The 13,584-nt window shown below is 48.6% G+C and overlaps 1 protein-coding gene across 3 annotated transcripts in view; it reads left to right on the top strand.

The window, feature by feature from the left end:
* Window positions 1-13,584, top strand: part of mef2b (myocyte enhancer factor 2b) — a 129,586-nt gene that overhangs the window by 62,699 nt on the left and 53,303 nt on the right. For all 3 annotated transcript variants that reach the window (XM_086004427.1, XM_086004426.1, XM_086004428.1), the window contains exon 2: window positions 4,210-4,342. In XM_086004427.1, the coding sequence (XP_085860553.1) occupies window positions 4,289-4,342 (54 nt within the window). In that variant the 5' untranslated portion in view covers window positions 4,210-4,288. The remainder of the gene's footprint in view (window positions 1-4,209; window positions 4,343-13,584) is intronic.

The raw sequence follows: 13,584 nt of genomic DNA, 5'->3' as shown, positions 1-13,584 counted from the left end.
AAGCATCATGGAATGTCTTACTACATTAAAGACCAGCATTTATCATATTATCATAGAATGAGACAGCACAGCCATTTGGCCCCTCGTGCTTGTGCTGGCTCTTTGTTTGAGCGATCCAATTAATCTCACTTCCCTGCTTTTTCCCCATAGCCCTGTAAAAATAAAAATAAAAATTCCCTTCAAAGATTTATCCCATTCATTGGCCATGGCTAGTTGCCCTTGGTGATGGTGGGGCCTCGTGCTTGAACCACTGCAGTCGGTGTGATGAAGGTACTCCCACAGTGTTAGGTAGGCAGTCGGGAGCTTGAGTAGCAGTGCGATGAATTCTGTGTGTGGGAATCGCTTTTGGCTTTCTGAGTTTTTGCTGTTCAGTTGAAGCTTGCAAGCAAGCTATTCTCCGACAGTAGCTGGGACGAATCGCTGTGCACCTCTCAGGCTGGCTCAGGCCAGCTCTAAGCGACCTACAGTAATCCTGTGCATGACCCAATTCCCAAGTGTCGTCAAGGGGACTATGGGGACGGTTTCTCTGCATCTGCCTTCTCCCTCTCCCCCTCTCGCCCTCTCTGACGCAATTGAACCTCAAGAGTTTCTGGAGGAGCTGTAGTTCACACATAAATATTTCAGTGTTGGCCAAACAAACAACCTCATTCCCCACAGTTTCCCATACCAGAGAGAAATGAAAGCTGTAGCAGAAAACCTGGATGTGCAGAAAGCTGCATGAATGAAGCTTTCTTTCTGTGGCTGTGTCTGTTCACCAACAACAACAATGACAACCTGCATTTATACAGCGCCTTTAACGTAGTAAAACATCCCAAGATGCTTCACAGGAGCGATTATCAAATAAAAATTTGACACTGAGCCACGTAAGGAGATATTAGGACAGGTGACCAAAAGCTTGGTCAAAGAGGTCGGTTTTATGGAGAGTCTTAAAGGAGGAGAGAGGGGCGGAGAGGTTTAGGGAGGGAATTCCAGAGCTCGGGGCCCAGGCAGCTGAAGGCACGGCCGCCAATGGTGGAGTGATGAATGGTCCAGGGTGAGATATCCCACATGGTACTGCAAGGTCTGTTTTGAAGTCTTAGGAAAAGTTCTTCACTAACTAACTCCCCACCCCCGTTCCCAGTTGTCGTCCCCCTTTTCTCCTGAAGGCGCTGATCTTTGCTGGGGGTATTATGCCTCAGCTGCCCTCTAAGTACCTCGAGGGCGTTCCGAAATGGTGCGAGATTCTCACGGGGGAAAGAAAGGGGAGCCCCTGATAATGCATCGCTATGGAATCCGGGGGCATTCGGGAAGTCTCCCGCTTTCCCATATGGCCAGTCCGCCCCGTTAGGTCATTGAATTGCCTACCAGCATTTATTGATTAACTGTCACTGGATTGACTTTCACACACACACACGTACACACACATTCAGATATGCACATATTCACACACACACAACCCCCACACATACCCACACACACATACAGACTCGTATAACCCCCCCCGCCCCACACACACACACACACACACACACACACACACACACACACACACACACACACACTCAAATACACAGACACACACACAAATACACAGACACACACTCACACACACACTCAAATACACAGACACACATATACACACACACTCAAATACACAGACACACATATACACACATACCCCCACCTCCCCCCCGCCACTCACCCACCCACCCACACACACATGAGGATTACAGTTATGTGGAGAGTCTGGAGAAGCTGGGGCTGTTCTCCTTAGAGCAGCGAAGGTTAAGAAGAGATTTGATAGAGGTGTTCAAAATCATGAAGGCTTTAGACCGAGTGAATAAAGAGAAACTGTTTCCAATGGCTGAAGGGTCGATAACGAGAGGGCCCAGATTTAAGGTGATTGGCAAAAGAACCAGATGCGACACTTTTTTACACAACGAGTGGTGAAGATTTGGAATGTGCTGCCTGATAGGGTGGTGGATACAGAGTCAATAGGAGCCTTCAAAGGGGAATTGGATAAATACTTGAAGGAGAAAAAATTGCAGGGATATGGGGAAAGAGCGGGGGAGTGGGGCTAACTGGATTACCCTTCGAAAGAGCCGGCGCAGACTCGATGGGCCGAATGGCCTCCTTCTGTGCTGTACTATTCTCTGATTCTGAGTACCTCACTCAATTTGCCTGGCTTTTGCTCAGTTGAGCGCTAGCGCACCACATAGAATGTACAGCACAGAGACCAGCCTTTTAGCCCAATTGGTCTATGCCAGTGTTTATGCTACACACGAGCCTCCTCCCACTCCAGTGACTTCTTCTCGCCCTCCCCACTCCCACCCCGTATCACCTTCTCTCTCTCAGACTTGAGCACAAACATCTAGGCTGACAGTCCAGTGCAGTGCTGAGGGAGTGCTGCACTGTCGGAGGTGCCGTCTTTAGGATGAGCCGTTAGACCGAGGCCCCGTCTGCTCTCTCGGGTGAATGTAAAAGATCCCACGGCCACTATTTCGAAGACGAGCAGGGGAGTTCTCCCTGGGGCCAATATTTATCCCTCAATCAACATCACTAAAGCAGATGATCTGGTCATTATCACATTGCTGTTTGTGGGAGCTTGCTGTGCGCAAATTGGTTGCCACATTTCCTACATTACAACAGTGACTACACTTCAAAAAGTACTTCATTGGCTGTAAAGCGCTTTGGGACATCCGGTGGTCGTGAAAGGCGCTATAGAAATGCAAGTCTTTCTGTTTCTTTTGTATCAAGTCTCCCCTTAAGCACTCGGGTTCTGTGCCCCCGGGGCTGGGATGGGGAAATCGGCCAGAGGTTCAGCTCCCGATCACTGTCCAGTGGCCTCTGCTGGCAAGCGCGGTCTAGCACCCTGTCGACGCTGGCTATCGGGGCTCGCCCAATGATCAGTTGGACGGAGGTCAACACCTTCAGGAGAGGCAGAGGGAAAAACTCTGTGTGGGCGAGGGGGGAAAAAGGGCGGGGCCGCATCACTTGGTGTAAATCTCGTACGGCGGCGGCTGAGCCCTGTAACTAAATTTAGAGCTACGTGGCACAGCAACCATAAGTTATTTTTTTTAAACTCTGGAATGACTGCGCTGGTTTTGAAGAACACTGAAGATTACTAGTTTGATTATATACTCTCTATGTATCATCAGCCGGGACCATCAAACGACCAATCAAGTCAGCAACAGAAAAAAAAATGATTGGCAGCAAATTCAACCAATCAGTGATATTACTACCAATTTGAATCCCGCCCCCTCCCCCCCGTTCTCCAAATTGCTTGTGATTATTCTGAGTTATTAACGTGGCTCCTGTTAATAAGAGTCACATTCAAGTAAAGGAGTAACATTTATTTAATATGGGTTATTACACTGTGGCGATATGAGTGGGGTGTCGGTCATCTTCAAGTGAAGCAGGGTTAGAGGTCGGAGAAAATTTGGCCAAGGCGCACAAATGTCATTTATTCCCCATTTGCAAGTCATATGTTCTGTCCTTCCCTCCATACAATATTTTGAATTTTATATTCTTATTTATACTTAAATAGCAAACCTTACAGCGACTTGGGAGAAGTAGAACTGACTGGACCAGAGTACACCATGGTGTCAGCCATTGAGTTGAAGACGGGACGGGACTTGCGGCAGGGCACACGGTCTATTTTACAGCAAACAACGGTCAGCAAACAGAGAGTCTATTTAAACAGCGCACTACATCAAACAGTCTACAGAGTCTATTTAAAAAGAGTCCACGAACTACAGCAAACAGAAGCAGGGACATTACGTCTCCCGATAAAAGCAGGGTGATTCCGCCAGCAAAATGCAGTGAGTGGAGGATAGTTACATAATACAAATTATGTGCGCAGAATCAATCCCAGTCACTTACAGCGGTTTTCTGTTTGTGGCACAAATAGATTCTGTTTTGCTGTAAAATGGACTCCTGCTGTAAGTCCGGGACTAGTGGTGTCACTATATGTAGCCTAGGGAGTTTCTCTGCAGGACAAGAAGTTGGGAGATGCAAAATTGCGATGACTCAGCACCACCACTGGTGGGAGGGTGTAATTACACCGTGACATGTTTACATGGAAAGTTTCCATTGTGAATTGGAATTTATAAATGTGACAAGTCTGGTAAGGTTTTGTAGACAGAACTAGGTTCAGCTGTAAGATTATTTTAATATATTGTATAGATGTAATTATTTATTAATGTGTATTAATTCCCCCTCCCCCCCCAGGTGATGACAAAAAAACAGTTCTGTACTTGGATTTGAAACGTCAAAGAGACGAGATTGTTAGACGAGCGGAGAGTCAAAAATGGGGAGAAAGAAGATACAGATCTCCCGAATCGTTGACCAGCGGAATCGGCAGGTATGGGATTCCCCGTGGGGCGGGGGGGGGGGGTGGGGGGGCGGGCGTGTGGTGTAACCTCGAGCCCTCTGCCACTGGCCCCACCCACAACTGACCCCGGCCACAACTGACCCCGGCCACAACTGACCCCGGCCACAACTGACTTCCATGCCCAATTATCCTACCCTTTCTCTCGCCAAGGTGTTGGCTCCAGTATTTCATGTGTAATGCCAGACAGTGCGTGTTGACGAGCTATTCAGCAGTGGTGGGAATCACAGCCATGTCCACACTCTCTTACACACTCCAGTTAGACCGTGATCAGGTGTAGGAGGGATCTTGGCCGATTCCCTTCCCCTTCCCCTTCCCATTCCAGGGCCTCTCAGGCCAATGGTGGCACCTCTCATGATACTGGAGCTGACACCGAACTCACTTTGCATACCGGGCAACGAACGTGGAATGGTCTTGACGTAAGAAAACTACTCGGCACTTGGTCTAAGCGTTAAACAGAGCTTTAATCAACTGTTTTACAACATGGAGGGCTAGTTGTGTCCTTCACTAGTTCCTGTTAAGAATGTCCTGCGCAAGCTGGGCCCGTGCCCGAGTATTTATACTCTCCCTGGACAGCGCCACCTGCAGGCCGCTCAGTATTATTTCATAAGTCTTTCTTTCATGAATGACTGGTTCATGTCAGGCCTGTACCACACTGGGCACTGGATTTACCAACTAACCCACCCAGCAGGTGGCCAACAGTTTTCAAATCGTCCCCCACCTGCCTCCATTTTTAAAAGTAGCATCCAACTCCCATTCTATCCTTCACCATTGTTGGCATTCTGCCAATGTTATTCTACCAGTGGCCACCTGGAGGTGCAAGAGAGCAGACTGGGCTAACCCAGGTTTTGGCTTTCTCGGCCTTGACGACCGAACCAATCTCGGGAATTTGTTTGCCCTTGGGCAAATCGGTCGGGCATCCTATTGCCCCGATTTTTAAAATTCTTATCCTTGTTTTCAAATCGCCTTCATGGCCCTCGCCCCCGCCCCCCCTCCCTATCTCTGTGACCTCCTCCAGCCCCACAACCCCCCCACCCCCCCCCCCCGAGATCTCTGCGCTCCTCCAATTCTGGCCTCTTGCGCATCCCCGATTTTAACCACTCCACCATTGGCGGCCGTGCTTTCAGCTGGTGAGGCCCTAGGCTCTGGAATTCCCTCCCTAAACCTCTCCACCTTTCTTTCCTCATTTTTAAGACGCTCCTTAAAGCCTACCTCTTTGACCAAGCTTTTGGTCGATAGTCCTAATATCTCCTTATGTGACTCGGTGTCAAATTTTGTCTGAAAACGCTCCTGTGAAGCGCCTTAGAACGTGTTACAACGTTAAAGGTGCTATATAAATACAAGTTGTTGTTGTGCGGTGGGGTAACAACAGGTGTCAGGGGTGGGGGGGGGGGAAGAGCCCTAGGACAGAAAAGGAGGCGACAGATTTAAGGAAGCCAGTTGACCGCAGGAATTGTGCATAGAAGCCCAGTGGGGGCGTTTTCCCGGATTGGCACCAAGATTCCCCAAGGGAAAGTAGGCCATCTGTTCGTGTGAGGGTCGGAGGCGGAATTCCCAGGTTGCCGGCATAAATCTAAAACTAAAACGGGAATCTTCGCTGCAGCCGAGAGGCTTTAAGCAATGCAGGAAAGAGAGCTTTCTATTTCTGTGAAGAGAGGGGTCATGCCCTGAATTGGTGATGAAGGGGACACTGTCACCATATTAGGTAGTTTTTTGGTCAGGTTAAATCCCCAGGAGCCTCCCGGAATAGATCGCTCCATGATCCCAGTTGAAATTCCACCTTTTTGGTGATTAAGGAACACTGAAGTGACAGGAGAAACTCTCGCAATAACTTACATCGAGTTTCACAGCACAGAAACAGGCCATTCGGCCCAACTGCCCCGTGCCGGTATTTCTGCTCCACACAAGCCTCCTCCCACCCCTCCTCATCTCACCCCATCAGCTTATCCCTCTATTCCCTTCTCCCTCATGTGTTTATCCAGCTTCCCATTAAATGAATCTGTGCTATTCACCTCAACCACTCCCTGTGGCAGCGAGTTCCACATTCTCACCACTCTCTGGGTAAAGAATTTTCTCCTGAATTCCCCATTGGATTTATTAGTGACTATCTTATATTTATGGCTCGTGTTTATTTAAGAATAAAAGTTACCAATTTACCAGCTGATAAGCACACCACTGACCCTTAGTGTTAGGGGGATTAAATACGTGGGGTTACGGGGATAGGGTGGGATATGTGTTGACGTAGGGGTTACGGGGATCGGGTGGGATATGTGTCGGTGCAGGCTCGATGGGCCGAAATGGCCTCTATCTGCACTGTGGGGTTTCTGTTCTGTTCTGTTCTGAGCCACACAACAACAACTACTTGCATTTATATAGCGCCTTTGATGTAGTAAAACGTCCCAAGGTGCTTCACAGGAGCGTTGTCTGAGCCACATAAGGGGGTATTAGGACTATCGACCAAAAGCTTGGTCAAAGAGGTTGGTTTTAAGGAGTGTCTTAAAGGAGGAAAGAGAGGCGGAGAGGTTTAGGAAGGGAATTCCAGAGCTTGGGGCCCAGGCAGCTGAAGGCACGGCCACCAATGGTGGAGTGATTAAAATCGGGGGATGCGCAAGAGGCCAGAATTGGAGGAGCGCAGAGATCTCGGAGGGTTGTAGAGCTGGAGGAGGTTACAGTGTTGGAAAGGGGGGGCGAGGAGGCCATGGAGGGGATTTGAAAGCAATTATGAGAATTTTAAAATCGAGGCGTTGCTTAACTGGGAGCCAATGTAGGTCAGCGAGCACAGAGGGGTGATGGGTGAACGGGACTTGGTGCGAGTTAGGACACGGGGGCAGCAGAGTTGTGGATGACCTCAGAGTTTACGGAGGGTAGAACGTGGTCGACCAGCCAGGAGTGCGTTGGAATAGTCGAGTCTAGAGGTAAACGGCCCAGAATGTTGCCGGGGTTTCTCTTCCTACCCCCACTGGATCAACAGTGGTACAGCTGCAGTAACTGGGCCACGATGACTCCGGGGAGTGAGAAAGAAACCGCCAGAGATCCTGCTCCCCCCACCCCCCCGACCTCCATCCAGTTGCTCTGGCTGGAAAATGCGGATGTCATGGGATGCCACCCACGATCGAATAGCCTCGGCCAACACTCAGCTGCCTGTCACATTGCTGCCTGTGGGAGCTTGCTGGGCGCAAACTGTCCACTGTGTTTCCTACATCACAACAGTGAGTACACTTCAATAAAAGTACTTCATTGAGTGTAAAGCGCTTTCGTGATGTCCTGAGGTCGTGAAAGGCTTATATTCGCTGGAGTTTAGAAGAATGAGAGGGGATCTCATTGAAACTTAAAATTCCAACAGGACTAGACAGACTAGATTAGATTCCAGCCTGTAGCTCACTCCTGGGCAATCGTATTCAAAATAAATATCTTGTCTATCCACATATCCCATAAGCACTAATTCAGTAGAAATGTTATTTATTAGAACTGTAGTTTTGCCCATTAAGAATATGCTTTATCCTGGGCCAATATTTATCCCTCAACCAACATCACTAAAACAGATTACCTGATCATTTATCTCATTGCTGCTTGTGGGAGCTTGCTGTGTGTCCTACATTACAACAGTGACTACACTTCAAAAAAGTACTTCATTGGCTGTGAAGCGCTTTGGGAGGCCCGGACATCATGAAAGGCGCTATATAAATGCAAATGATTTCTCTTTCTTTTTCTGCCTGTCTTGCTCTATCCTCTGAAGACTGGGCCATTCTAACGCTGGAATTTAGGGGTAAGCCATTTAGGACAGAGATGAGGAGGAATTTCTTCACCCAGAGAGTGGTGAACCTGTGGAATTCTCTACCACACGAGGCAGTTGAGGCCAATTCATTAAATATATTCAAGAATGAGTTGGATATATTTCTTAAGGCTAAAGGGATCAAGGGATATGGGGAGAAAGCGGGGACAGGATATTGAATTTGGATGATCAGCCATGATCTCATTAAATGGCGGAGCAGGCTCGAGGGGCCGAATGGCCGACTCCTGCTCCTATCTTCTATGTATCTAAGGTGCTACAGAAACGCAAGCTCGCTCTTTTTTATTTCTCCGAATGCTCTTTTGGCTCAGGTTCAACTCCCCAGGGGCCGCCCACTGTTTTCAAATCCATTTAAAAAGAACCGACAAACTGATTTGCATCAGATTTGCCTAATGTCTGTTTGTGAGTCAGCAGGTCACAAGACTTGACGAGTCAGTGCCCATTCTGCCGAGTTGTACAGCAGTCGGGGCTCCTCATAGGTGAATTCCCGGGCATGGGTAATCACTCGCCATGTGTGAAGTCTCTAGTTTCTGTTGGCTATCTTTGGCTTGTGGTATTCTTATCGAAGTATCGGTTTTGGTCCCATTTTAATTAATATTAAACCTATTTTCTCGTTCAAAAATTCACCATGTCGCTCGGAGAGTTTCTCCCTCGCTGGCTGTATAAAGCAATTTTATTTATTTTTATTAGTTTTTGGGCTTTGAGCATTGCTGGCAAAGACCGGCATTCATTGTCCATCCCTTATTTGCCCTGAGAAGATGGTGCTAGGCAATGTTCCCTGGAATTTTATTTTGGGGTGCATGGCCCCTTTAAGGGGCTGCGCGGCCCCTTTTAAAAATATGGCGCATGTGCGGTTTTTCCTAATTTAAAAGCCGGTGAGCCGGCGGCGCGGGAGCTGCAGAGCGCCACGCAGCTTAAAGGGACCATTGGTGGTGGGCCGCCTTCTTGAACCGCTGATACAGGTTTGCTATGACTGAGGGACTCGCTAGGCCACTTCTGAGGGTAGTTAAGATTCCCAGTGTGGGGGCTGGAGTCTCATGTAGGCCCAGGCCGGGTAAGGATGACAGGTTTCCTTCCCAAAAGGACATTAGTTCAAAATCCTGCGAGGGTCTGGACAGAGTAGATGGAGAGAAACTGTTCCCATTGGCGGAAGGGTCAGGAACCAAAGGACACGGATTTAAGGCGATTGGCAGAAGAACCAAAGGCGACATGAGGAAAACCCTTTTTACGCAGCGAGTGGTCAGGATCTGGAACGCACGGCCTGAAAGGGTGGTGGAGGCAGACTCAATCGTGTCTTTCAAAAGGGGAATTGGATAAGTACCTGAACAAAAAGAATTTGCAGGGCGAATGAGGAGAGATTGTGTCGATTGGGCTTATACTCACTGGAGTTTAGAAGATTGAGAGTTGATCTCATCGAAACCTATAAAATTCTGTCAGGTCTGGACAGACTAGATGCAGGAAGGATGTTTCTGATGGCTGGGGAGTCCAGAACCAGGGGTCATAGTCTGAGGATAAGGGGTAAGCCATTTAAGACTGAAATGAGGAGGAATTTCTTCACCCAGAGAGTGGTGAACCTGTGGAATTCTCTGCCACAGAGGGCGGTGGAGGCCAGTTCATTAAATATATTCAAGAAAGAGTTGGATATATTTCTTGAGGCTAAAGGGATCAAGGGATATGGGGAGAAAGCAGGGACAGGGTACTGAATTTGGATGATCAGCCATGATCTCATTGAATGGCGGAGCAGGCTCGAAGGGCCAAATGGCCTACTCCTGCTCCTATCTTCTATGTTTCTATGTTACGGGGAAAGGGCGGGGGAGTGGGAATGTAAGTTGTGAGGAGGATGCAAGGAGGCTTCAAGGGGATATAGACAAGCTAAGTGAGTGGGCAAGAACATGGCAAATGGAATATAATGTGGAGAAATGTGAAATTATCCACTTTGGTAGGAAAAATAGAAAAGCAGGGTATTCTTTAAATGGTGAGAGATTGGGAAATGTTGGTATTCAGAGGGACCTGGGTGTCCTTGTACACGAATCACTGAAAGTTAACATGCAGGTACAGCAAGCAATTAGGAAAGCGAATGGTATGTTGGCCTTTATTACAAGAGGATTTGAGTATAAGTTAAAAGACGTCTTACTGCAATTACATAGGGCCCTGGTGAGACCACACCTGGAGTACTGTGTACAGTTTTAGTCTCCTTACCTAAGGAAGGATATACTTACCATAGAGGGAGTGCAACGAAGGTTCACCAGACTGGTTCCTGGGATGGGGGGATTTTCCTATGAGGAGAGATTGAGTAGACTAGGCCTATATTCTCTGGAGTTTAGAAGAATGAGAGGTGATCTCATTGAAACATACAAAATTCTTACAGGGCTTGACAGGGTAGGTGCAGGGAGGATGTTTCCCCTGGCTGGAGAGTCTAGAACCAGGGGTCACAGTCTCAGAATAAGGGGTCGGCCATTTAGGATTGAGATGAGGAGAAATGTCTTCACTCAGAGGGTGGTGAATCTTTGGAATTCTCTACCCCAGAGGGCTGTGGAGGTTCAATCGTTGAGTATATTCAAGGCTGAGATTGATAGATATTAAGGGAGTGAAGGGATATGGGGATAGCGCAGGAAAGTGGAGTTGAGGTGGAAGATCAGCCATGATCTTAGTGAATGGTGGAGCCAGTTGGGTTTTTAAGACAAGCCAACAGCTTCATGGTCACTTTATTTCCAGCTTTTCCTTTTATGAAACTGAATTCAAACTCTCAAAGTGCCGTGGCAGGATTTGAAGTCCCGTTCTCTGGGATATTATTGCCGGACTCTGCATTGCTGGTACCAGCAGCAATCGCTTCTCGACCTTGCTCGATTCTGGCTGGGTGTATTCCTGGAGGGTTCATCGCATGACCTCCAACCGCCCCACCCTGTCACGCAGACTTTCCCTCCCCCCCCCCCCCCCCCCCCCATCTCCATTATTTTTATAACTAACAAATAAAAACTGTTCAAAGAAAAATGATAAAAACACGGATTTTTTTTTTAATGCCCCTGTGATATTTCTCCCGGATTTGCTCTCGTCAGAGTCCCGGAGATTAACCTTTTAATTCCTGGAGACTCCAGGGCAATCCTGGAGGGTTTGGCAACCCTCCAACAACAACTTGCATTTATATAGCGCCTTTAACGTCGTAAAACGTCCCGAGGCGCTTCACAAGAGCCATGACGGCACGGAAGGAGGCCATTCGGCCCATCAAGTCCGTGTCGGCTCTCTGTAGAGCAATCCAGTAAGTCCCATTCCCCCGCTCTATCCCCGTAGCCCTGCAAGTTTATTTCCCTCGAGTGCCTATCCAGTCTCCCCTTGAAAACATTGAGTGTCTCCGCTTCCACCACTTCCGTCAGCAGCGAGTTCCAGGTCCTCATCACTTGCTGTGTAAAAAAGTTTTCCCTCACATCCCCCCTGTATCTCTTGCCCAAAACCTTAAATCTGTGTCCCCTAGTCCTTGTACCGTCAACTAGTGGGAACAGCCTTTCCCCGTCTAGCCTATCCAAACACGTCATAATCAGACAAAATTTGACACCGAGCCACATAAGGAGATATTAGGGCAGGTGACCAATAGCTTGGTCAAAGAGGTCGGTTTTAAGGAGCGTCTTAAAGGAGGAGAGAGAGGCGGAGAGGTTTAGGGAAGGAATTCCAGAGCTTAGGGTCTAGACGGCTGAAGGCACAGCCGCCAATGGTGGAGTGATAAAAATCGGTGATGCGCAAGAGGCCAGAATTGGAGGAGCGCAGAGATCTCGGGGGCGGAGTGGGGGGGGGGGGGGGTTGTAGGCAACGTTCCCTTTAAGCTGTGCGGCTGCACAGCGCTCCAGGGCTCCCGCGCAGCCGGTGAGCCAGCTTTTAAATGGGGAAAAAAACGTGCATGCGAGGAATTTTGAATGGACCGTGCAGCCCGTGAAAAGTACCGTGCGGCCCGAAAACAAATTACAGGGAACTTTGGTTGTCGGGCTGGGGTAGATTACAGAGTTTGCTCGACGAATTAATTCATGCAGTCGTGATTGATTTAAATACAAGGGTTTTTGTTGCTCTGCTCTCCTGTCTGAGACTCATACTGACTCATACTGGGAAATGGTTGCCTGGGTGCTGTCTAAAATACACGAATTGATGCAAACTCTGCACGGGAACAGTGTACACAGTTGGACCTGTGCAGTCTCTGTTGTCAGGCTCCTGCTGTACGTGCGAAGCCGCAGTCACACTGCAAGGGGCCTTGTTGTGGTCTGATGCCAGCCATTGTGTTAATATCTCTTTGTCACCTCGTCCTAGTGTGAGATTGTGAGAGAGGGGCAGAAAGGAGACTCGGTCTCCTTCATTGTGGTACGGTTTGCACCCATTCATCTATAATGATAGTCTTAGAATCTACAATAGAATCTTACAGCACAGAAGGAGGCCATTCGGCCCATTGTGCCTGTGCCAGATCTTTGAAAGAGCTCTCCAATTAGTCCCGCTCCCCGTAGCCCCACAAATGTTTCCCCTTCAAGTATTTTAAGCCCTAGATGTCCTAATATCTTTACCCCTCCCCCATAGGGACAGTGCAACAGAAGCTAAAAGCGTTTCAAGTTGAGAGAGTCCCTGTTGTTCTCCGCGTTTCTTCCCTCCCCCTCCTGAAGGAGGTGACTCACGTTGGGGCACCGTTCCACGGTCACTGGCAGGCTTTCATCCCTTGTCCAAGTGACCATTCTTCATTCAGCAGACCAGGCAGTGAGTGTCAGCAAGCTATTCAGGCTGAATAGCGAGCTGTGCTTTCACTGCTAAGTGTCTGCTCGCCTAAGCTGGCAGCATCTCGCACCCGTGGCTCAGTGGGTAGCACTCTCACCTCTGAGTCGGGAGGTTGTGGGTTCCGTTCCAGTGATTTGAGCACATAGTCCAGGATGACGTTGCCAGTGCAGTGCTGAGGGAGTGCTGCGCTGTCGGAGGTGCCGTCTTTCAGATGAGACGTTAAACCGAGGCCCCGTCTGCTCTCTCGGGAGGATGTAAAAGATCCCGTGGTGCTGTTTCGAAGAAGAGCAGGGGAGTTCTCCCCAGTGTCCTGGCCAATATTTATCCCTCAATCAAGATCACTCAAACAGATTATCCGGTCATTATCACATTGCTGTTTGTGGGAGCTTGCTGTGTGCAAATTGTCTGCCGCGTTTCCTACATTACAACAGTGACTACACTTCGAATAAGTCCTTCATTGGCTGTAAAGCACTTTGGCACGTCCAGTGGTCGTGAAAGGCGCTATAGAAATGCAAGTCTGTTGCACATAACGTACCCATTTGTGAGCTATTTCTGAGAGGCGGTAAAGCCCTGCAGAAGCTCAAGGTTTCCTATTCCACAGCGTGGAGAATCGCAGCGAGGTTGCGATCCTGTCCTTGACGTTCCCACCAGGGCATTTTCCAGCAGAACTCACTGGACAGTG

This window comes from Somniosus microcephalus, chromosome 13 (genome assembly GCF_052327205.1).
Source record: "Somniosus microcephalus isolate GS21.2 chromosome 13, FLI_Smic_1.0, whole genome shotgun sequence".
Taxonomy (NCBI): Eukaryota; Metazoa; Chordata; class Chondrichthyes; order Squaliformes; family Somniosidae; genus Somniosus; species Somniosus microcephalus.
This window is presented reverse-complemented; position numbering and strand designations above follow the sequence as displayed.